General features: G+C 37.8%; 2 protein-coding genes and 1 long non-coding RNA gene across 7 annotated transcripts; 1 reads left to right on the top strand and 2 right to left on the bottom strand.

The window, feature by feature from the left end:
- The first annotated feature begins 7,784 nt into the window (after positions 1-7,784).
- On the top strand, positions 7,785-12,440 carry LOC146676852 (uncharacterized). Its single transcript, XM_085415524.1, has 13 exons — positions 7,785-7,968; positions 8,324-8,361; positions 8,666-8,750; positions 8,850-8,940; positions 9,081-9,169; positions 9,250-9,377; positions 9,472-9,523; positions 10,363-10,460; positions 10,562-10,698; positions 10,781-10,846; positions 11,034-11,080; positions 11,246-11,394; positions 12,113-12,440. Exons 2-13 carry the CDS (start codon positions 8,337-8,339, stop codon positions 12,433-12,435), a joined length of 1,290 nt encoding a protein of 429 aa, XP_085271650.1. The 5' UTR covers positions 7,785-7,968; positions 8,324-8,336; the 3' UTR covers positions 12,436-12,440.
- Positions 12,441-12,448: 8 nt separating this feature from the next.
- Positions 12,449-14,745, bottom strand: LOC146676851 (uncharacterized). Of its 4 annotated transcripts, XM_085415542.1 has the most exons (7): positions 14,665-14,745; positions 14,392-14,443; positions 14,223-14,298; positions 13,974-14,106; positions 13,655-13,762; positions 13,037-13,097; positions 12,449-12,997 (listed from the first exon to the last, which is right to left on the bottom strand). In XM_085415542.1, the coding sequence occupies exons 2-7, from the start codon at positions 14,438-14,440 to the stop codon at positions 12,660-12,662; spliced, it is 765 nt and encodes a 254-aa protein (XP_085271668.1). In that variant the 5' UTR covers positions 14,441-14,443; positions 14,665-14,745; the 3' UTR covers positions 12,449-12,659. The 4 variants fall into 4 exon arrangements, with proteins under 4 accessions (XP_085271668.1, XP_085271657.1, XP_085271663.1 ...); XM_085415531.1 differs by having other exon boundaries at positions 12,449-13,097; positions 14,665-14,744; XM_085415537.1 differs by having other exon boundaries at positions 12,449-13,097; positions 14,223-14,295; positions 14,665-14,729.
- A 276-nt stretch (positions 14,746-15,021) lies between these two features.
- Positions 15,022-23,763, bottom strand: LOC146676850 (uncharacterized). Of its 2 annotated transcripts, none has more exons than XR_014912963.1 (3): positions 23,330-23,763; positions 23,163-23,236; positions 15,022-22,865 (listed from the first exon to the last, which is right to left on the bottom strand). It is a non-coding gene; the product is annotated as an uncharacterized LOC146676850 (long non-coding RNA). The 2 variants fall into 2 exon arrangements; XR_014912964.1 differs by having other exon boundaries at positions 15,022-22,870; positions 23,173-23,236.
- Between the last annotated feature and the right edge of the window lie 568 nt (positions 23,764-24,331).

Here is a 24,331-nt window from a genome sequence, read left to right as displayed (position 1 = left end):
AGTAGAAATAATAAATAAGTAAAGCTGTCAGGGGCTGGGTCTTACTTTGTATTGTTGATTTCTCATGTTAATATTATATTAAAATCATGTGCTATTCTTAAGTTAAGGGTCGAGTTGAGTTATTTTGTATAACTTATGAGATAATGATATGTTCTAGTATTATTAGTAATTGAGTTGAGTTTTAGTCTGGTTTTTTCTGTGCTTCCCCGTCTATGTAGGTTCCTTGTGTCTCTCTCCTCTGTGTTCCTCTCCCTCTCTCTCTCCCTCTGTCTCTTGTGTCAAGCTTGCATGTCCCAGATCATGTCTCTCCATGTTTCCTGTTTTATTTTGAAAGCCTTGTTACTATGTTCATTGTGCTTAGTTTTACTTTCCCCTGTGGCGTCATGATAATTTGTGTCAGCTGCGTCTCCCCAGGTGTTTCCACTTCCCTCATTTCCCTCCTGTCTATTTAAGTCCTCTGTTTCTCTTTGTTCATTGATGGTGTGTCTGTTTTCCTTCCTCCATGTCATACTGGATTCCAGGTACCTCATGATGCTGGTCAGGTTACGTTCATATTTCATGTTCACAGGTTTTCTCATAATAGTTACTCTTGTATACTAGTGATGGGCAGATGAAGCCTCATGAAGCACTGAAGCTTTTCATCCAATTGGTTCACCCCAACGCGAAGCTTCTTGAAGCTTCATTTGCTCTAGTAGGACACCTACTGGACGTAAAAATATTAGTTGGCATGAATTTGAAGAGTGTGGCATTTTGCACACAGCCTGTAAATGTCAACAACAAAAGGAGTGTGTAAAACATGTATATTGTAGTGATGGCAGTATACTGTGTATATTTATGCTGGCAGTATGGAAAATGATTATTTGGAAATGCCTAAAATGGAAATGATCATATACTGTGAGGTGTGGACAGTGGTTGTGCTTTTGTAACATTGAGGCAAGGACAGTGATTAGTGTTTAGGGGACACATCATTGGTTTTTATTTAAAAATAACAGTTTCTCCACTGTGGCAGGTCGTAGGCGATTATTTTTTTTTTTTTTTTTTTTCCCCTAAACTGTCTCTAACTCTCACTAACCGCAACTCTCCATCAAACACCCACATTTTGAATGAAGTCTGAGGGGTTTATATCGCTGTCATAGCTCGCGGCAAAGTTCGAACCGCTTCCTGAACCAGTCACGTGGTACAGCCGGGCAGCGAGGCTTCGGACGTCATCATTTTCAGCTCCTCCCATAAATGAAGCAAGCCTCGATACGCGCTTCGCGGAAACGCCCCCTCCATTACTCGACACACGCTTCGAAGCCTCGATACAGAACGTCACATCACTATTGTATACTTGCTCAGAAGCATGTCCAAGACTCGCTTATCATAGTTTTCACAGTCTAGCTTTTCCCAGTTTAGGTTTTACTTTTAGTTTTGTCTCTGTTCATTTTTGCCTTGTTTTGTATTCGTGTTTTTGGCGAAATAAACGACTCATTTTTTGTTAAGATTCCATTCTGTCTCCTTAAGTGTCTGCACTCCACTAACACACCGGCTGCTCTGCTATGACATAAAGTATAGAAACAACCAAGCTCTAACTTTAATGTCAATAATTTAATATCCTAGTAAAAGTAATTGTCTAATGCCAGAAACAAAATGAATTATAATGAATTACGCAAAACATTTGCTGCCTGAATTAACTGCATTCAAGTTTAAAATGTAAACTAATGTGAGTGTGTAAAGATGCAAAACTGAAGTGCTTGTCACATGTCAGCACAGTATCTGTGCTGTTCCTAGGACTCCACCCTTCTGGACACAGATCTCAGATGTTGCTCCTGGGATCTGCTGGAACCACTTGCCCAGTTTGGAGGTAACCATTCCAGTTATCATGAGGACTACTCCTGCCTCCACCTTCCACATCTTTTTCTATCTTCTCTTTGCTCTTGGTATTTCTCAAGCTCCTTGTGTTCCCACATCCTGATTTTACTGTTATTACCTGTGTCTATCACTACAGCCTTCTTCCTCTGCCTGTTATCACCAGTATATCTGGTTGTATACCCTGCCTGCTAGCACCTTGCACCAGGCTATTATGTGCTGGATTGTCTGAGGTTTTGCCTGGTGTTATAGACCTCAGTTTGTATCAGTCTTAGATGTTAAAGCTCATTCCTGTGCTGCCATGGTTAGTGCTTCTGTGCTGTCTTTCAATTTGGCTTTGTCCAACCATTGGTAGGAGAAATGGTGGATATTGAAAAATCCTATATGTCAATAGTATATGCCGTGCAGAGGCCTGTCCTTCTATGACAGTAGTTCTTGCTCTTATTCTTTCGTTCTGCTGCCTGAGGTATTCAATTACATTTTATTTATATTATAAGGCAGACCCTACAATAATACATACAGAGAAAAACCCAACAATCATATGACCCCCTATGAGCAAGCACTTTGGTAACAGTGAGAAAGAGAAACTCCCTTCAGTGCAGATTCAGTGCAAAAAGGTCTATTAATACAGTGAGTGAGAACAGTGATTGAAGAAGAAATACTCAATGCATCATGGGAATCCCCAGCAGCCTACACCTATTGCAGCATAACTAAGGGAGGATTCATGGTCACCTGATCCAGCCCTAATTATATGCTTTAGCAAAAAGGAAAGTTTTAAGCCTGATCTTAGACAAAAAAGTAGAGATGGTGTGTGTCTCCTGAATCCAAACTGGAAGCTGGTTCCAGAGAAGAGGCCTGAAAACTAAAGGCTTTGCCTCCTATTCTACTTTTAAATACTCTAGGAACAACAAGTAAGCTTGTGGCACAGGAGCGAAGTGCTCTAATGTGATACTATGAAGTCATTAAGATAAGATGGGGCCTGATTATTTAAGACCTTGTATGTGAGGAGCAGGATTTTGAATTCAATTCTGGATTTAACAGGAAGCCAATACAGGACAAATCTGCTCTTTCTAGTCCCTGTCGGGACTCTTGCTGCAGCATTTTGGATTAACTGAAGGCTTTCCAGGGAGTTTTTAGGACTTCCTGATAATAATGAATTACAGTAGTCCAGCCGAGAAGTAATAAATGCATGAACTAGTTTTTCAGCGTCACTCTAAAATTAGAAATATCTTGAGATATTGCACAAACGGATTAAAAGCAGTGCTACATATTTGTTTAATATGTGCGTTGAAGAACACATCCTGTTCAAAAATAACTCTGAGTACAATAACCTGAATTTAGAAGCAGAAAACAAGAGGTCATCCAGGTCTTTAGAACATTCCTGCAGTTTAACTAACTGGTGTGTTTTCTGGCTTCATGGATGGATAAATTTGTCATCTGCATGGCAGTGAAAATGGATGCTATGCCTTCTAATGATGCTGCCTAAGGGAAGCATGTATAATGTAAACAGAATTGGGCTTAGCACCGAACCCTGTGGAACTCCATAATTAACCTGAGTGTGTGAAGAGGACTCTCCATTTACATGAACAAATTGGAGTCAACTAGGTAGAAAACCACTGCAGCGCAGTACCTGTACTGCCTGCAGCATGTTCTAATAGAATATTATGGTCAACAGTATCGAACGCTGCGCTGAGGATAAGCACAGAGATGAGTCCACTGTCAGAGGCCATAAGAAGATCCTTTGTAACCTTCACTAAAGCTGTTTCTGTGCTGTGATGAGCTCTGAGATTCTTCAAAAAAGAGCCCCCTGCAGATGATCAGTTAGCTGTTTGACAACTCTTTCAAGAATTTTTGATATGAAAGGAAGATTGGCCTATTAGCTAAGACCGCTGGGTCTAGAGAGGGCTTAAGTAACAATTTGAGGTCAACAAACAAAACCACCGCTATTGGTCTGACACTAACCCACATTGGATGGATCCCTCCAAGACTGTTGGAACAACAAAAGTGAAGGTTTGGTGTGGTATATGGGGTACAACGATAGTGGGTCCATTCTTCATCAATGGAAACCTCAAGGCCACTCGATATTTGAAATTGCTACATGATGTGTTTCCCTCTTTATGCACTGAAGCTGGCACATTCCCTGAGTTTTTCCAGCAGGATGGTGCACCACCACATTATGGGTGCCAGGTCCAAGCATTCCTAGATGAACAGTTTCCTGGAAAGTGGATTGGTCGTCGTGGGCCAGTTGAATGGCCCCCAAGGTCTCACGATCTGACCCCCTTAGACTTTTATCTTTGGGGTCATCTGAAGGCAATTGTCTATGGTGTGAAGATACGAGATGTGCAGCACCTGAAACTACGGATACTGGATGCCTGTGCTGGCATTTCTTCTGCGGTGTTGCTATCAGTGTGTGAAGAGTGGGAGAAGAGGGTTGATTGACAATCCAACACAATGGGCAGCACATTGAACACATTTTATAAGTGGTCAGAAACTTGTAAATAACTCAATATAAATGGCCCACCCTGTAGTTCTGACACTCACTAGTCCTCAGCTTCCCTTCATCTGTTTAGTGTACAGTTTCAGGATTTGGGATGAAAGCCTCCATGCACGTAAGGAGCTTTATTGTCTCTTACTGAATAACTACAAAGCAAAATGCTAATAAAATGCAATGAGGAACATATTTTTAACCTTTACTGGTGAAGTTGACAAACTAGAAGAAGACATGGCAACATAATCATTCACAGATTGGTTCACTTAAATGAACCAATATGTGAATGATTGTACTAAGAACATTATTATTATTATTATTATTATTATTATTATTATTATTTTAAACTAAAGTAAATCCTGGCTACCAGTTTTTAAGTGACATAAAGAGAAATAACATAATCCTGATGAAATAAATAATGTCACTGCAATTTATGATTTATTAATTTTCATTTCGTTTTATTTATTTACTTTAAATCGGTTTCTCTAACTGCCCAGAAAAAAATGGAATCTCTAAATTAATTTTCCTCAGAGGCCACTGGTAATGATCACTTTCATGCAAGGTTTCCCTTTAATTCTGGAAGTACTACAGTAGACTTTGGCTCAAAAATACATAGAGAAACCTATTAGACAGAACTGTTACATTTAAGTTATTTTAAGTAATTTCTGTTCTTGCATATTATTACATATTGCTAACTTTTAAAAACTTCAAATGGATGACTAATGTACATTTTTTCTCTCTCTCTGTTGACATTACATAAAATTTAACTGATTCTATCATTAATTGTTTTTTCCAACTATGATATTGTTGTGGTGTGGTGGCATTTTGTACAGTGGATTATTTTTTTTATTTTTTTTACACCTGTCCATATAGGATACAAACTGGACTGCACTGCTAACAATGACAGTTCTGTTCTACTCAAGTGTTTCAGAAATGCATGAAAATGCTACATCAAGCCAGCATCCTCAAGCAGTTGAGTGTGAGGATACTGGCTGAGCTTTTATGCTTCTGCTAAATACATTAATAAATACAATCCAAATGGCTTTTAAAACATGTTTTTCTTTAGTAATAATGGTAACTCAATTAATGAGAAGTATAGTCCACTCGGTGTAAGCTGATCACGAATGCCACAGTTTTCCTTTGCCTTGGCTGACAAATTGAAGTCATATGAAGACAAATTATAAATTTGTTAATCCTGTGTACTATTGGCCATCAAGTGGTATTGTTAAATGGTAAGACAAACCCTCTCTGTTTGTTAAAGGTGTTACTTTATTGAGGTGCGGGCTCATGTTGTGGTCATGCTGGAGAAGTTGGTCATTGCTCATGTGAACTGTAACACGAACAGTGCATTTATACTATAACCATTTATACTGTTGCTTTAGGTGCATTCTACTCACTGCAATTGACTCTTAAATGATAGGTGTCCCAACTCAACCTTTTTTTTTAATTTTTTTATTTTTTTATTTTTAAATAACAGTTTGTTTCAGAATTTGAAAAACATTTATACAATCTGTCTTTAATCCATCTCAGAATCTATCCCTCTCTACTCACATATACCTAAAATGTATTTAAAGACAAACTACTCGTGCACACCTGCTTTCAGCCTATAGCTGCCAGGCCAGTTCCACAATAAGCCAAAATGACACAAAGAGTGACATAATTTATAAAAAGGATGACAACGGCAAACACAAATTTCCTGTCAGCCTGGTCACTTGTCATCTTTTAACCTTGGATCCTATGAATAAAACTATGAAATTATAACAAGGAGAAAGTATTGGATGTTTTAATAGAACTTTAGCTTAACGTCTGTAGAGTTATCAGAAGGAATTCAAAATAAAGACAAACTTTGCAAAACTGACGGGCAAAGTTCCAACAGCCATAGTTACAAATTGACTGTTGGACAGTTTGCTTTTTGAAACCCACTGCTATCATTCTACCTCACTGATTTTGACAGACCGGTTCCATATATTCTCCTCACAATGTGCACAGACCTATTGTTGTCACAACAACCTTGGTTCAGCAATAAAAAAAATAAAATAAAAAAAAGTATATAGTTGACATGGCTCTGCTGTCCAGGGCATGTCTGTGGAAGACATGGCCAACTGAAGTATTACTGAATCAAACTTAATATGAAACCCATAAAAATTGTGAAGTTATGTGTTTGCTTCCATTTCCACTCTGGCCTTGATATGAATCTTTTTCAAAAAATCCTTTAAAGTTGTGCTGAAACTGGATAAGCTGTCATCTTCAACACTGAGGTTTAAATTGAAGAAGTTGATGATAAAAATACTGTAGGAAGTTTGAAGTCTTAATCTTTATTTATTCTTTTTTTTTTTTTTTTTTTTTTGTAGTCACAGTGCACAGTAAGAAATTATTTTAACCCAAATACTTGAGTTCAACTTTGGGGTACGGTGTACATTTTAGGACATCGTCAGGTATCAGAAAAAAAATTGTCAGGTGTCAGAAAAAAAATTGTCAGGTGTCAGAAAAAAAATTGTCAGGTGTCAGTTGTCAGAAAAAAAATTGTCAGGTGTCAGAAAAAAAATTGTCAGGTGTCAGTTGTCAAAAAAAAAAAGTCAGGTATCAGAAAAAAAATTGTCAGGTATCAGAAAAAAAATGTCAGGTATCAGAAAAAAAATTGTCAGGTGTCAGACAAAAAAGTACGGAAGCGTAGAGCTGCCATCCAGGCAAAAGAAAAATACAAGTGTATCACGTTATAACGTGAAAGGTTTATTGTTCTAACAAGATACTTTTCCTGTTTGTACAATATACTTTTCACGTTTGAACAACATAATATCACGTTATTACAATATACATAATCATCACATTCGTACAATATAAATATTATATTGTACGAACGTGATAATTGATTCCTTCCTTATATGAATGGTCATTCTTTTTTGTTTGTTTGTTCTAGTGACAGATTATTTGTGTTTGTTTTTAGCAAATACATCTGCAGTGTTTGAATTGTACACCAAAAGCTACTGGCAGTTCAGTTCAAAACTTAATAGGAACATTTTTTCATACAGCCTTATCATCTCATCTAATCGACTGCGAGAAAGGGGGGAAAAAAAACATATTTATCAACGTGTCAGAGCACTCCTTACATTGTGGTACATCTTATCTCCTATTATATTGTACGAACATAATCATCACGTTCGTACAATATAATATTTATATTGTACGAACGTGATAATTATGTATATTGTAATAACGTGATATTATGTTGTTCAAACGTGAAAAGTATATTGTACAAACAGGAAAAGTATCTTGTTAGAACAATAAACCTTTCACGTTATAACGTGATACACTTGTATTTTTCTTTTGCCTGGGTGGCAGCTCTACGCTTCCGTAAAAAAGTTGTCAGGTGTCAGGAAAAAAAATTGTCAGGTGTCAGACAAAAAAGTTGTCAGGTGTCAGAAAAAAAATTGTCAGGTGTCAGTTGTCAAAAAAAAAATTGTCAGGTATCAGAACACAAGGTACCAGAGAGAAAATCTTCCTGCAGGTGGCGCTGTTGTCATGTCCCACCCGAATTGATTTCCAAATATGTCATCAACGTGTGACCGTGGGAGAGCGTAAGGTCATTGACCTCACCGGAGTTTTACCGTGGTTCAGGCTCCTAACGACACAAGGTAAGTTTAACTTTTTCTCCCTTTTGTTCATATTTTTGCCACAGTTGTGTTATATTAAGTTGCAGTTATGTTGTGAAAGTTACATATCAGAGACGGAAAGCCAGTTTTGTACGAAACCAAATCAGTACTATTTTTGTCTGGCTAATTCATTCTAGCTAGCGACAGTGGTGAAACGTGATTCAAATTTAAACTGTTCAGTAATTGTTTTGTATACATTTCAGCAAATGGACAAGCTGAAAGCTCACGAGCAGCCTGCATCCTTTCTGTCGCTCTTTTTCTTTATTTCTCTTTTCTATATTGCTACTGTCGGGATATTTTTTGATCCCGATATGTTTTTTTCTGTTGTTGTTTTTAGACTTTGCTGCAATATGTCATCTGACGATGATGAAAGGAGTATCCGACTCTGGCTGGTTCCCATGACTGTACCAAAAATACTTTTTTTTTTTTTTTATTAAAAAAAGAGCATTAAAAATAAATGACTAAAGTACAACTTATTTATTAACTACTGTTCACCTCTTTCATATCAAAGAAGTGTATTTTTTTGCTACACATGTTTTATTTGTGGGCACTGAATAGACGATGCTTTTAGTGTAATTGCCACATAAAAAGATTTAGTACTTTACTGGTTAATTACTTATGTTCAGTGTAAGAGGTGGGTGATCAATTAGACTGTTGTTGTTACACTTAACCTTTCAAGATATGATGATAATAACATTGTTCAACAAAGGCTTAAAACAAAAGGAAATCAGCTGTGCACTGAATTCATATGGGCATAAAATAAGGTAAGTCTGCATTTCAACAGTTTCCGTGACAACTCTCTAAAATGACAAAACATGCAGTTTGCATTTAATATAATGTAAGTCTGTGTTGTCTTTTAACAGTGAGAGGCATCTGAGACGAGTTTTAAAACTTCTAGGGTTGAAGCGAAGATGCCCCCAACGACCTTTTACTGAAATCCACAAAGCTGTGGAGGTAAGCGTTAAAACATCAGTGCAAAAAATATATATTTTCCTGAAGTCTGTGTCATGAGCTATTGTAGAAACAATAAATGTTATTTTCTGTAGTGATTTAAAAAAAACAAACATTCAATTGTCTGTTTGTTTGTTTTTTAGAGTGAGATGAAACAGTGGTCTCCTGAACAAGGAATCAGGGCAATGGTAAAGCGGGTAAGGGATGTCAGAGGAGTGCGGCCTTGTTACAGGTTGGTTAAATAGTGTGTATATGATCAAGTGTTCTCTTGTTTTACTGTTGAGCTCAGAGTAAAATCTATTGTTACTGTAGAGACGATGTTGCTAATATAATGAGGTATATGGATGCAAGTGGTCTTCAGAGGAGATCTCCTGGAAAGAAGAAAATTCCCCGTCGGAATTACATCAGCCGTGGTCCAAATGACACACGGCACATTGATGGTATTTATTTTATCTTTTCAATTAACCTTCCAAACATGTTTTGATGGTACTTCTGTTGAAACAAATTGTAATTATTATTTGTTGTTTCATATAGGCAATGATAAACTGAAGTTCTTTGGAATGTGGATACATTTGGGGATTGATGGGTAGGTTTGAATATGGCATTCGCTACTTAATTTATTATATTCAGTGATAGTACAAAGTTGCTTCAAGATAAGGATGTGCGGTAAACTGAGGTGTTATCTCTCCTGAGTAGTCTAGGGCAGGGATGGGCAAGTCCAGGCCTCGAGGGCCGGTGTCCTGCAGGTTTTAGATGTGTCCTTGATCCACAGCTGATTCAAATGGCTAAATTACCCTCACAACATGTTTTGTAGTTCTCCAGAGGCCTGGTAATGAACTAATCATTTTATTCAAGTGTGTTTACCCAGGGTGATATCTAAAACATGCAGGACACTGGCCCTCGAGGTCTGGATTTGGCCAAGCCTGGTCTAAGGGACCAAGATAAAGTATGAATAGTGAAGGAGGATTCAAGATGGCGGTTTTTAAAAGGCTTATTTCCTGCTAGTCTTAAAGTTCCATTTCAGACTGGCAGTTAATTTCAGGGAGGGCCAAGACCAACACAACAAACAAAACATCCCTGATATAAAGTAAACAGAATTTAACTCCAAAGAAAATAAAATGTACAATTTACGATAACCTACCTAACCAACACATAAACAGGAGAATACAAGGGATTACAAAACAAAAGGCAGCTCTCCCCTCGCGTCAGTCTGAACACAGTCAAGAGTCACATTCAATTCCAAAGGCATGTAAGCCTACACAACTATGGCAGTCAAAATGGCCGGAGGAACCAGAAACAACGCCTAGACATAATACAATGGAAAACCAGCATACTCTTGGGGAATGTAACAAAAACCAAACATAGTGCCAAAACATGATTAAATCATATGTACAAGTGGCCACTTTTCTGTTTCTTTCTTTTCAGATTTTCCAGGAAGGTTCTATGGCTAAAGGTGGGCACATCCAACCGCAAGCAAAACTTTGTGGCCAGATACTTCTTTGAGGCTGTTCAAGAACAGGGTGGTATGCAATATACTAAAAAATGGGGGGTTAAAAAAGATTACATTTTGTTAATAAATTTATTTTTTCATCATTCACTAATTATCTTCAGTTTGTGTCTTTAGGCTGTCCTCAAATGATTCGGGGGGACAGAGGAAAGGAGAACCTTGTTGTGGGTCAAATGCAGATGGCATTTCACATGCGAGATCTTGGGAATCAGGCATGGAGGTGCTTCAGAATGGGGACATCAGTGCACAACCAGGTATGTCTTTAAGCTGGTAAATGATATTTCTAAAGTAACAACCTGACAACAAAACTGATAATGTCATGTTTCTGTTGTTTAGAGAGCTGAATGTTTCAACAGTATTTTAAAGCGGACATGGATTAAGAAATGGCTGACAACATTTGAGGTAAAGCAAATCTTTCACCTGTAAAACCTATTAACAAAGAGTAGCCATCCAAATTTCGTTAAACATACGATGGATTAGTTTATCTGAAAACACAAGGCCAGAATCTGTGTTTATGTACATCTGTACCTTTTCACTAATGAAATTCTCACCTTCACAACTTATGTCTTTTTCAAAACAACATGCGTAGGCCATGATGGAGTCTGGGATCCTTGAACTGGACAATCCTGTGCACATGTAAGTCAATATTTTTAGACATGAAAAATAATCAAGCAGCAGTATGAAAGTATGTGGTCTAGGAATGCCTTTGTTTTTTGAGTACTGATTAAAATTTAGCTTTTACTTATTCTACCTCAAAGAAGCAGATGAACATATTAATTTTTTAATTCTCCTTTTTCATAGCAACTGCTTGCAGTACTCACACTTGCCACTGCTTCAAAGAGACTTAAAAACGGAGCAAACAGTTTGGAACACCCATGACATCCGCAAGCAACGCAATGCACCTGGTCCATTTGGGAAACCCGACCTTCTGTTTACCTCACCACCTCCTGGTATGTCATTTGAAAGCCTGTGGGGTTTTATTTTTTTGTTTGTTTTTTAACTTTCATTAGTTTACTTTTACTTTGATATAGCACTCTTCACAGGATAAAAACCACAAAGTGGCTTCACAATAATATAAAACAGATAAACATAAAACAGCACAATCGAACATACAGAATAAATGCAATCAAGGAAACGTAATGATGGAGGCAGAGCATTCCATGACCTGGGAGCCACCGCTTTGGAAGATCTATTGCCTCTGGTCTTCTGGTGGGACTACTAACAGCCATTGATTAGATGATCACAGGCTGGGAGAGGGAGCGTGGGGTTCTATAAGATCAGAAATTAAGGCAGGAGCTTCACGATTCGGAGCATTGAAAGTCATTACTAAAATTTTAAAATGAATTTTCTAAAATATACTGGAAGCCAGTGTAATGAGCGTAAAACTGTTATAATGTGCTTTCTCTTTTGTGTCTTCCGAAGAAGCCTACTTGTAGTACAATAAGAGATTTCTGAATTTCTACTGTCAATACTAAAATGGCTTCATATTGACACCTTTAACTAAAAATTTATCTAAATGTTTGAGTAATATTTCCATCTTTAAGTTTCTGTAATAACATCTGTAAACACTGACTGCTTCTTATACAGGTTCTAGAACAGCTTTGTCATTATTCATTTATTTTTAACATTCAAAGTGAACATCTTTTCAATATTGTCTTTCATTCGCAGGATATGGCAATGTGCTGCACATTGTTGACCCAGACCTTTTAGACTATGCCAAGCAATTAATCTGTGAGAGGGAAGAGCCTTCACTGGTAGCAAACCAGGAATTCAGAGACATGTGCCAGAACATTTTAGAAAACAGCCAGTTTCCCTGCACACCTGATGGTTGCCTTGCTGCATACCTCATGCTAGTCCAAGAGCTCACAACTGCCATGAACAGAAATGCAGTTCCTACACTTTCTACGTTTGCCGAGGCAAATGACATATACATCTTTCTGAAGAGAGAGAGGATGGAAGGTGCACCAGTAAACATTTCCAATGACCAATAAAATCATACAACAGTGTTTGTTAACATTTATTTATCCTTGTTTAAAATCAACAGGTAATTTGAAAACTGTCTGACCAACAAAATGTACAATAAAATGTTGAAATACAATTGACAAGGTGCCATCTTTCATAATGATTCAGTGTTTCATTTACCACAACTTTTGTTAACAATAATGTAGAACATAATTCACATTGAAAGACTTTTGAACTGCAGACTGTAGCAACATTACCACTTGTAGCCATATCGGCTCGTAAGATCAAGGCCTGACTTGAGAACCTTAACAACATCAGATGCGGAAGGCCTTGAGTCTGGGTCATAGCTCACCAAACCACCAAGAAAACTGTTTTTGTCACTGAGATGTGATAGGGCATGTGGTGGGGTTTTGGTGGCCATTAGTGCAGCCAGTTCTCTTTGTTTTTTAACCATCCACGGAGCGGAACCCGTCAGGATCTCCAGATATGTGGCTCCGAGGGACCACATGTCTGTCTGGAACGAGGCCTCTTCAAACATCAGTATGCATTCAGGGGCCATGTAAAGATATGTGCCACCAGCTGGACCAGTAGCCTGGGCAGTGAACTTACTCCCTTGACGAAGCATCACAGTGTCTCTTATGTTTGCCATGCCCCAGTCTGTCAGGACTGCCTTCTTAGAAGGGTGGTGAACCTATAAGGTATACATATGAGAACTTACCAGGTTGTCTAAAATTTCACAAATGTTATCAAAAATGTCATTCCAAAGACCACAGCTCATAATTGGGGAAAAAAAAACCCCTCAAAGCTTTTAGCACCCAGATCACCCAATCACTGCAGATTTATTCTGAGATTGTTTATTATACCCAACATTAAAATTAACAGATTGGTTAATGATCCAACCCGGTTTTATAGTCCTGTGCATTTTTTAATCCCCATTCCACTTAAGCAAGTGGTACAGACTAATAAAATAATAGAAACTTTCAGTTTGTAAAGCCTAAACTTACAACATGTTTGGGAATTTTGTAGGTGTGCAAGAACCAACATATTAAAGAAAAATTGGACTATTAAATAAACAATGTAAGGCTTCTTACTTAAAAATCCTTTATATGAATATGCCAGAAAAGTTTCTCATTGTTCAAATGTAGTGTTTAATAGACTGAAGAGAATAAAGTTAAATAAATAATATACTATTTTTATTTTGATCTTCAAAAACAAAGTGGAGAAAAAGAAAAATACAATATGGCTTACCATGACATTTGCTGGCTTTATATCCTGGTGAATGATTCTCTGTGCATGGATGTACTCTACTGCCATGGATAAGTCCAGTGATATGAAACCGGCATCATCCCCTTCAAGCTATCAAGACAATATATAATATTAATAAAACAATGCGTAGCCAGGTGTGACAATCTAACATGTCAGTCTTTTTATATGTTGTACACAAAGATGGTTTCAAGTACATATTTAAACAAATGCCAGCAATAAAAAGTTCTTTTTTAATATGAGGGTATTAAGATTATTCACATCTACCTAAATGTATTAAACATAAAATTATGAGTATTGGTACCTTCACCAAGCAGCTGTCTGTGTGAAGCACTTGCTGCAGGGTTGCGCCATGAATGTATTCAGCTGCCAACAAAAAGCAGGACTCAGTGCGGGCAACTGCCATGAGTCTGACGATGTTGGGGTTAGACAGTCTCCTAATAAAACAGAAACATGTCCGAATAAAAAAAACAAAATAGAGGCATATTATGTTACAGCTTGAGGAAGAATCGATTTTGACAATGAAAAAAAAAAAGTGTGTCAAAGTTCTTACAGTGAAACATTTATCTCATGATGAATGTCGCTGTCCTCCATCCCTTGTTGGCCACACATGATCCTTTTAACAGCTGCTGGAGTACCATGAAAAGAACCTCTATTTTCTTTGCAGTTAAAAAAATTAACTTGCAAACATTACCAAAAAATTTAATAAAGTGTTGGATTACCATTTTCAAGGTCTTTTTTAAGCTGCTCGTAAGCTTTCAGCTTGTCCATTTGCTGAAATGTATACAAAACAATTACTGAACAGTTTAAATTTGAATCACGTTTCACCACTGTCGCTAGCTAGAATGAATTAGCCAGACAAAAATAGTACTGATTTGGTTTCGTACAAAACTGGCTTTCCGTCTCTGATATGTAACTTTCACAACATAACTGCAACTTAATATAACACAACTGTGGCAAAAATATGAACAAAAGGGAGAAAAAGTTAAACTTACCTTGTGTCGTTAGGAGCCTGAACCACGGTAAAACTCCGGTGAGGTCAATGACCTTACGCTCTCTCACGGTCACACGTTGATGACGTATTTGGAAATCAATTCGGGTGGGACATGACAACAGCGCCACCTGCAGGAAGATTTTCTCTCTGGTACCTTGTGTTCTGATACCTGACAATTTTTTTTTTGACAACTGACACCTGACAATTTTTTTTCTGACACCTGACAACTTTTTTGTCTGACACCTGACAATTTTTTTTCTGATACCTGACAACTTTTTTTCTGATACCTGACTTTTTTTTTTTGACAACTGACACCTGACAATTTTTTTTCTGACACCTGACAATTTTTTTTCTGACACCTGACAATTTTTTTTCTGATACCTGACAATTTTTTTTTTGACAACTGACACCTGACAATTTTTTGTCTGATACCTGACGATGTCCTAAAATGTACACCGTATTGGGGTTAAGTTCATCTAAACAAATTAAACAGCCTATGTAAGTTATTCATACTGTATAAGTAATATAGTTGTTCTGGCCATTTTTGTTGAATGTTTATAAAAAACGCAATTTGTATTCATTTTTGTTTTTTCTTTAAAGTTGTAAGAATATGCTGACCTAATTTTGTTATGTAAATTTGGAATTCATTTTATTGTAAATGTTTTTGGAAAGTGATTGGATTATTGGCTTATGGACCCTCCCATTAATCAGGGGATTAAGACCACCCTGGAGGGGTGTGGTAAAGATGGTGTTTTTTTTTTTGTTTTTTTTGCGCCAAATGTCTGATGGGAAGACGGGAGGGTTTTTTGACCACTTTTGAAGTTGTTAAAGCAAATTAACTTAAACTTTCGTTTAATTTTAAGTTTTAAGAAGTTATTTGGTTTTTTGTTTATAATTTTCCACAAAATAAACGGCATATGATTTTTAAACAATGGAGTCAGAAGTGCGTTCTAAAATAAACCTCCCGTTGCCACCCACGGCCTTTTCTTGGACGTGTTTGGAACATAAAAGACCGTGACAATAGTTCTCAATGTCTTCATACAATTTGTTCAACAGAGGAGATGCCCATGGCATACACTGCCCACTCATCTTCTCAGTGTTCCAACTTTTTCACACACAAAGACAAAGCTTTAGTTTTGGTCAAATTGGTGCAAGTATCTGAGGCTGGGATATCACACCTATTGTTTATTTCTTAAATATTGCCCTTGACAATATAATGATAACTTTTATAGAGAACAAGTAAAAAAAAAATAAAGAATTCATATAGCATTATATTACTCTTCTGTATACCTCTTTTGAATGCTGACATTTCACAGTACTTTTTTGTATAATATCAGGAGAAAGAGACGTTAAATGCAGACCCCAAAAGATTCAGTGGGTCAAGGAATACACCACTAAACCTATTAAAGCAGATTTAGTTTTAATAGCTCTTCTAATGTTTTTTTTTTTTTTTATGTTTGTGTTCCTGGCTGTTAGGTTTGTAAAAGTGGTGCAATGTGCTGGCAATACAGAGCTTGAGAATGTTCTTTCAATGCAATAAAATGTTAATGCCTGTGTAGGCTAAAATGAACCACCATGGGTCATTCACAATAAGCCCAATCCATTTGAGAAAGGCAGCGCTGCACACTCTCCATTCATAATATACCACACCATTAGTTCTAATGGATGTGGGAAGATATCTGCGCTCCAACAATAATGAAAGAGCTGTTGTGGAAACATTCAACCATTGCAGAACTTGAGAAATAGATTGCAACAATGAAAATCTCTGTGAAGTCTATTTGACTCAACAAATCAATCACCATTTTTAACAGCACAGTACAGTATCTACGAACACAAACCTTTTTGTGCTCTATGAAAATCCAGATGGATCCATAGAATAGAGGCATTAGCAGCAGAAATGAATATGTCACCATCTGTAATGTCCAAATCTTTATATCCGCTTCAGAGATATGAGTGGTTTATATCAAACATGACTGCCACTATCCACTCTTAAGTATTTTTAACTGTTGCCGTTGAACAACACAATTAACCTCCAACTGTTACATTTAAATTTTACTGGCCACTTCCTAGTTGTTTTGTGCATGTCTCACCTCAGGCCCGAGATGCTTCCAGGCGGCTTAGCTGGATAAATATGTCAGTATGCTCCTTTCCCCTGAATATTCAGTTTGTGACAAAACATATTAAATAAATTGTACATAAATATCCTAAATGACAGTATACTGCTGACTGTTGGTCAGTATTCTCTAATACAAACCATATGAATATAGTGGTGACGAAGTCCTAAACAACAACTAACCCTTTATGATGTGACACATAAAGGGATGTTTTCATCCATAAGAACCACACATTGAAGAAGGTCCTGTTAAAGTTTCAACACTGACTCTCCCAAAGTTTCCCTGACATTAAAAATGGGTCTGGGCTTTTATTAATTAGGTTTTAGCACAAAAACATTTCTCCTAAGTTTACAGTCACACTAAAGAAAAGTCAGTGGTTGCTCCTTGATTGCGTTTCATTTTTTTTTTTTGCCCTTGGAGACCAGCTGCAAGTAGGCTGGCAGCAGTCACTCTTAGACAGCTTACTAAAAGTCTGAAAGTAACTGAACTGCCACCTAATTTATAAATGTTAATAGATTTCCAACACACTGTAAGCAAAATCAGCCTATTCACACTAGTGAGTGCATCTCTTTGCAATGGGAGATTTGTCTCAGGTGATTTCCAGCTGGTTGTATTCTGGTTATAGTCCTATATAAAAAGCTGTCAGGTACTAGTGTAATTTCCCTTTTAAATTGTCCTCCTGCAGCAACTACTGTATGTCATTATTTGCAGAAGAAATTCATAATTCTGTTTCAAATCTGTGAGGTTCTGGTTGAGTCTGAATGTGATCACTTAATGTGGATTTGTGTTTTAATGTGAATTACTCTGTATATATGCAGCAACAGAAGACAACGAATTTGGATTTTTCTCAGATTTACGTAGTTAATCGCTGTTTTACTCCAAAAGGCGACCTGACTCCATCTTCTTGCTGTTTTACTGCCATCTTAATGCACCAGACAACTGGCTGTGAGTCACAGATGAAGCAACCATTTGAAAGGCAAAGAAATTTCAGGTTCATTGCACACGGTTACAACACTTTTGGTTGTGCTGCAGTGTGTGACTGCAGGATTGGAAATGAATTGTGAAGGTTTAAGTTGATAAAAGTACTGTACACATATGATCTTTATCTTCATAAGTACCTTAGTGAAACATGCTGTTAAGGTTTTGAAACTCCTGTTAAAATAAACAAAACAGTCAATGACAGTCAGTTGAATTAGGAATGCATTTAACACTATGACCCTTGTTCAAATCTGATGTTTTTACAACCCATCAAGCCACCCTGGCATCCTCTTTTGGTTCTCTCATAATCACTAGAGAGTTTTTGTTCAAAACACGTTTTTGTTATTTCCCCAAATGATTGATATAATCTCCAATTATTGAAAGCGCATAGAATCTAAGTCATCTCTCCTTAAGCCAGACCTTCCCAAAGTGTGGGGCCCACCCCCCAGGGGAGGCGCAGAGCCATTGCAGGGGGGGGGGCGCGGTATGAAAAGGGGGGGAAGAAAAAACAAAACGCTTGGACACTGCTAGCACAGGGCGCCCACAGAAATGCAAAGCAGGAGATGAAGTATCGCTGAATATGTTTCCAAACCAATTTCCTTCTAAGCCAAAGACTAGAAAATATGGTGAAGCATATCTTCCCTTTGGCTTCACCTGCACAGGGTCCGAGGTAGGTCTCCCCTGCAGAATTGGTTTTCCCTGCGTCGGGAGCAGCGCCGGGCTGTTTAAATCACGGACAAACAGCATCCTACAGTTGTTTATGTTTTTAAACCCATTTTGCACAGAGAGGCATTTTTTGAAAAATGCATTGGTAGCAATGTTGAATATTATTACTTATTATTAAATAATCACACTGTGACGCCTCTGCCTTTCTAAATGGAGGGACAGTAACTGCGTGTGTATATGTTAGCGTGTAAAACCTGAAGACGGTAAGATTAACAGTAATAGCAATTCATCTCGGTAAACAATGACGTGGCGCACAGTGTGACGTGAAAAAAGGCACATACCTTTGACGTTGCGTGACAAACTCTGTACTCCTCGTCCAGAAACAGGAAAAAGGAGTTTTAAAAAATCTCAGTTTTCGGTGATTCGGAACGGCATTTACGTGTGGACGAAACAGCTGCGTTTTCAAAAATATCCGTGTAGGTGTGGGCGTAGCGTAAAAGAGTTAGTAGTTTACTTTCTTACTACCTGTAATTTATTGCAGATTACTTGTATTTGCTTAATTGTTTACTAAATGTTTGAGGTGTGAAAGAAACCGCAATGGAGCAAAATATTGGTGTGTGTGGTTGGAGGATGTGGTTGTGCGTGTGCACGCGCAAGAAACGAACATTTTTCTTGTAAAACAAAGGGGGGCCCAGCAAAAAAAGTTTGGGAACCACTGCCTTAAGCTAAGTTTCAAACAATGCAAACACTAACTTCTCCAGAGATGGCTATGGGTGTAATACAAATATTATACAGTTCATGTTGCAATCACAAGTAGCCCTTGTGATCTGCGATAAGTCTGACCCCTTTCCATTATTACTGTGTGAAATGTCTCAAAGCAGTGGAAGTGAGAAGCATGCGTTTAATGTGGTTGCACTTTACTGGCTTAGATTAATCTACGTCTTTCAAAGATGCTGATGGTGACAAAGGATGAAAAATATAGATTCAGCGTTTACTGAGGCTGCACTGTCCTAATTGCAAACCACAAAGCACTTTTGGAGCATAGCAGCCTGTTTCCTTGACCGTCCCCTGACAACGTGAAACTTGTGCCACTGTTACAACAACCCTCAAAAACACTTTTTTAAATCCAACTTCCCCTGATCCCTGACTCTCGTCCCTCTTTAAAATGTACTAAGCAAAGGGCAGATCACCAAGCAGTATTTTAATAGTTAATTTGGGAGGACATATATACAGTTTATTCTAATTTTTTGTAGCGCAACACTGAAATACTGTAATTTTGTATCTAAAGGTCATTATTTGACTGCTCATCTTGGATGCTGGTGGCCCATGTAATTTGAACTCTATTATCTTGTCAGACATTCTTAGAAGTCATAGGCACAGGTCAATTATGTACCCTGACACTTTTCACAAATTGTCTGGATTTGTGAAATTTCCTGTCAAAATTAGACTTTAGTGTAGAAGGAGTCGCTTTGTGAATTGCAGGTTGGATTTTTCTGGAGTTCCAACACACACAGAAAGATTTGGATTGGGCGTCTCCCAAGGGTATATGACAACATTACAGGAAATGCAAACCAAATTTATCATGGGTATATGAAATTGAACTGCACTTGTGACTTTTTGGAGAGCGGTCCAAGCTCTTTACAGGTTTCTGTCTTTTTGTCTCATCTTTCCCAGTGTGGACTTAGTATCTGTCAGGTCATTATTTACCACTGTTTCCAGTCATGGTTTGTACTTGATGTATCATGCACTTTTTATCTGATGTAATATTGAGGTATTGATGTAGTATTTTGTGGGATAAATGCTGCAACCCAAGATGCAATAAATGATGGATGGATATCATAACTGAATTCTTTCATGTACAAAATGTTAGAATTACAGCAAAGTGTTTTCCTTTATAGTTCCATTACTAGTTATCCAAAAAGATCTTCTAAAAGCCATTTTTACAGATATGCAACTACTGTAGTGGACATCATGAGTACCAGAAAGGAAATACACCTAAACGTTTGTTTTAATGTATGATCATGTATGGAAGGATCAATGGGGGGGCAAAATAAATAAAATTATATATAAAAATTCCCCTCTCACCCCTGTGGGTGCTCTTTTGTCCTTCAAACTTTGCTGTTCCTAGGACTGCACTCTACTGGACAGATCTCAGATGTTGTCCCAGGGATCTGCCAGATCCACTCGCTTAGCATTGTTGCCTTCACCCTCCACATCTTCTTCCTTCTCTCAGCCCTTGGTATTTCTCGAGCGTCTCGGGTTCCTTCTTCCTGATGTTGATATGTATGTATATATTTATTATTTTTGTGTTCCGCTGTAAGAGTGTTGACAAAATCAGTACACATCCAGCAATATAAACACATGCCAGAATACCCCATACTGCCTTTGTTGCTGTTGCCACATTAGGTGTATCCAGGATCACACTTTGCCATACTCTCTCTCTAACCCACGCACGCACGCACGGCTGGCAAAGTTAGTAAATGCAGTGTCACCAGAGAATTTTAAATGCCAGTATGAGCTGGAATTCACCTTGAATTAGCTTATTTTCTTTATAAATATTTAATCACCTTAAGCATTGATCTCACTTGTTTTAATATAACGATATTTTTACAGCCGAGCTTGCTCTGAGTGACACCTTGTAAAATCAAACCAGTTAACCAAAATATCTCAGTTACATTGTGCGTTTTTCTTTATTTATCTTGAATCCTGAATAAGATGCGGTGTGAGCACAGACTAATAACAGGAAGACATGACAGCTGTGACATGCAGGGCAAACCAGATTTGAGCACACAAGAATACTAAAAATCTTTGTGGCGGTTTGGGATTGCGAATGAGCCAGAGGGAACAGACTAACATGTTTCTGCATTCAAATATGAGACAGGAATACTGATCGGCTCTTCACACTGCAGCTTAGTTTAGTCTCCTTAGTGCAGTTGCATAGTCTTAAGTGAGAAGCCCTATCATTAGGCATACATTTTACCATGTTGACAGGAAGAGAGTGACTGGAAAGCAGCCTCAACTCTGATTCCACAGACTGTCTATGTGGTCCAAGAAGCAAGCACAGTTGGGAGTGACTGAAAAGCAGATTATTACTTTCATCCTCCTCCGAAATCTTTGAAGCTATGCAACAGTAGGCACAGTCCTTGAACCTGAGACGCAACAGCCAGCTTTAAAATTAGAGAATTCAGTCTGCTTTGTATTCACACAAAGTATCTCGTAGAAGAAATGTAAATTTCAGATGCACAAGACTGCATCATTATTCCGGTCGGCACATTGTTAAAAGCAGGCAGACGGATGTAGATAATTGGTTTGCTTTGCAGTTACAGTATTTAAAAGCAAAGAATTGCGTCAAAGAACAGCAAAAGGGTTGAGTTTTTAACTTCGCTTATCTCAAGGTGGCCAGGCAATAAAAAAAAAAAAAAAAAGATAGTCCAAGTTTTCTGGAGCATCTCAATGATCAAAATCATGGGGTAAAATCCATACAAGGTTCCTAATGGTGTCAGAAATCTGAGATGAGCTGTGAAATTGTTCTAAATTGTTGTTACAATGACAGATGAAGAAAAGGTTTGTGACACAGTTGGCAAGAAAGACTGAATTTAGGCTCAGTTACTACAATAAATATATTGTATTACTACTACTACTGCTACTATTTGTAAGTTTGTTTTCTGCTTTTTTTCATGTTATTTTAAACATTTGGCAGTTTAAACAATATCATACAATATAGTTTGTTTATTAAAATAACTAGAACTTAAAGTTCAAAATCTCATGATCTCCTAATTGCAAATGTAACACAGTAAGGGGAATTGTTGAAAAGAATATATCAATGGGCCAATAGGCTCGACTATAGGAGCACAGGGGTGTGTTCAAATGAGACACAGAGACAAGAATGTAACTCAAAAGAACCAGCCAACTTTAGTGACATAAACCATAAGATTGACAAGCACAGGTTAAAGACACTTTACAATGGTAGAAAGGAAACTTACAAAAATTAAAAGAAAAGTAAAACACAAACTACTAAACAATGACTTGGCCAAGTGTTATTTTTGGTTTTCAATGTTCGGGTTTCAATGCTCGGGTGCACCCTAGTAACCTGACTCCTTAACTCTTATAGAAACAGATTACACAAATCCAATGTACATTCAAATGAAAATCTCACACTCTTTTCACATGTGGAGAATGCTCTACACAACAGGGGTAAAGTCCAAAAAATTCCCAGGGTGTGAAAGAAAATAGGGATGAAAGAATGTCAGTCAGTGGTCTTATGTATAACCAGCTGTGCGTGAAAGTGTGAGTGATACAGTCCTACCACACCGCAAGGTGCAGCAGATCATCAAGTGGAAAAGAAGCGAATCTCAGTCTCTCTAAGTCCAGGTGGGAAGGCTCGCCATCTATTTCACCGGAGGAATCCACCTCAGGAACAATTCAGCATACAAAAAAAAAAAACCTGACCTGTCAACAGACAGGGTCAGAAGAGCAATTCAAATATTAATTATGCTGTTCTAGCTATAATTCACAACTTAGGATTTTGTTTAAATCACATTCAACATAAATTTGCAATAAAAATACTCAATTTTGCAAAAATAAAACATCTCTCTTACATAAACTATGCATTAAACCAAGTAAAGTCAGTGCATATGCATATATGTCGCATATGCGGCAATTATTAATCAAACAATTGAGATTAATTCAGTTTCTCAACGATAAAATGTGAAACAGACATGAACTAACTGAGACATACAACATGTGCTCACCGATCTCAGCGCATCACGGCCGAAGACAATGGCATAGTGTCTCTCGGTCGGAAAATGCAGGGCTCTAAATAACGTAATGTACAGGACATGTTGTCTCTTTAATAACCGTAATACGACATGAAGGAAAAATAAACATAAGTTGCGCTTCAAGTGTTACCTTGCTTCTGGAAGCAGATTGAGATGAACTTCCAGGCAGTTGATAGCAACCAGAGCTAACAAAGGCTAACAGTTTACCTCCACGTGGTACTTTCTAAAGTCACCAGAAAAATGCAGCATTTGCCTGTTTACTCACTGCGGCTACTTCTAACATGAAAGTTAGCTGATAACCAGTGAACTTATGTGCAACATAGTTGGTTGCAACTTATATCTAATACTTTTTTCCAGCTCAAAAGCTTCAGTCTCTCTTTTCTCCTGCCAGCACGCGACTACCTCCACACATAGCAGCAAACACAGAGCACGTAGGTGGGACATACAGCGGCAGACTGCTCTCCCATTGGTCAAAACATACTGGGACCTGTGCATTTCGATTGGTTGGGCAGGCTGTCCATCTCTCCTCATATCAGTCCTTAAAGTGGTACCCTCATTGTATGTGGGTTACACAAAACTCAAATATATCAATGAATTTGCAGGTACTTGGTCCAGCTCTTGTAGCTGATCTATATTTTGTTCTGGTGGATAGAGCTTAATGAAACTTCATAGCCTCTCTCTTACATGAGTAAATGAGAAATTAAGCATCAGAGACAGTTTCTCATTTCAGCCTAATTAAAGTTTTAATTGCTTGATGTTGAGCACAGCATGTTGTGAAAAAAGCAGACTCACCATTAGGCACACCAAGAATCAAAAGAAGCACTGAAAATACAAACAAAAATATTACACGGCAGCTCTTTTGCATAATTGGTCATGAATAGTCAACTCCCCCGAATTTCTTGACAAAATGAAAGGGGTGGGTCCATGTTTGTAAACACATGCACTTTGACAGCTGTGTTATGTGCATGTTTATCTATTATGATTGAGCAGTGTATGTATAAGACGGCAATACTGAGAAATACAGTAGGTGGACAAAAGACCTGGGAGGCTAATCCTATTAGTTTTGCCATCTCCAGGAATCTACATTTCACACGGCTGGGTTGAAGCTAATGGCTGCTGGGTGTGCATGCCA

The sequence above is a fragment of the Rhamphochromis longiceps genome, linkage group LG2 (genome assembly GCF_057381845.1).
Source record: "Rhamphochromis longiceps isolate RC_006_pf linkage group LG2, R_longiceps_female_GT1.1, whole genome shotgun sequence".
NCBI classification, from domain to species: domain Eukaryota; kingdom Metazoa; phylum Chordata; class Actinopteri; order Cichliformes; family Cichlidae; genus Rhamphochromis; species Rhamphochromis longiceps.
The sequence above is the reverse complement of the archived record's forward strand: the minus strand, read 5'-3'. Positions and strand labels throughout refer to the sequence as shown.

What these genes read in the sequence shown, in the direction of transcription:
- LOC146676852 (XM_085415524.1), top strand. Translation starts at nt 8,337, where the DNA reads ATGTCATCTGACGATGATGAAAGGA. An exon ending in GGCTGTTCAAGAACAGGGTG is followed by an intron (nt 10,461 to 10,561) that starts GTATGCAATATA and finishes TTGTGTCTTTAG; the next exon opens with GCTGTCCTCAAATGATTCGG. An exon ending in GTTTACCTCACCACCTCCTG is followed by an intron (nt 11,395 to 12,112) that starts GTATGTCATTTG and finishes TTTCATTCGCAG; the next exon opens with GATATGGCAATGTGCTGCAC.
- LOC146676851 (XM_085415531.1), bottom strand. Translation starts at nt 14,440, where the DNA reads ATGGACAAGCTGAAAGCTTACGAGCAGCTTAAAAAAGACCTTGAAAAT. An exon ending in CAGACAGCTGCTTGGTGAAG is followed by an intron (nt 13,763 to 13,973) that starts GTACCAATACTC and finishes TTGTCTTGATAG; the next exon opens with CTTGAAGGGGATGATGCCGG. An exon ending in TAAAGCCAGCAAATGTCATG is followed by an intron (nt 13,098 to 13,654) that starts GTAAGCCATATT and finishes TATACCTTATAG; the next exon opens with GTTCACCACCCTTCTAAGAA.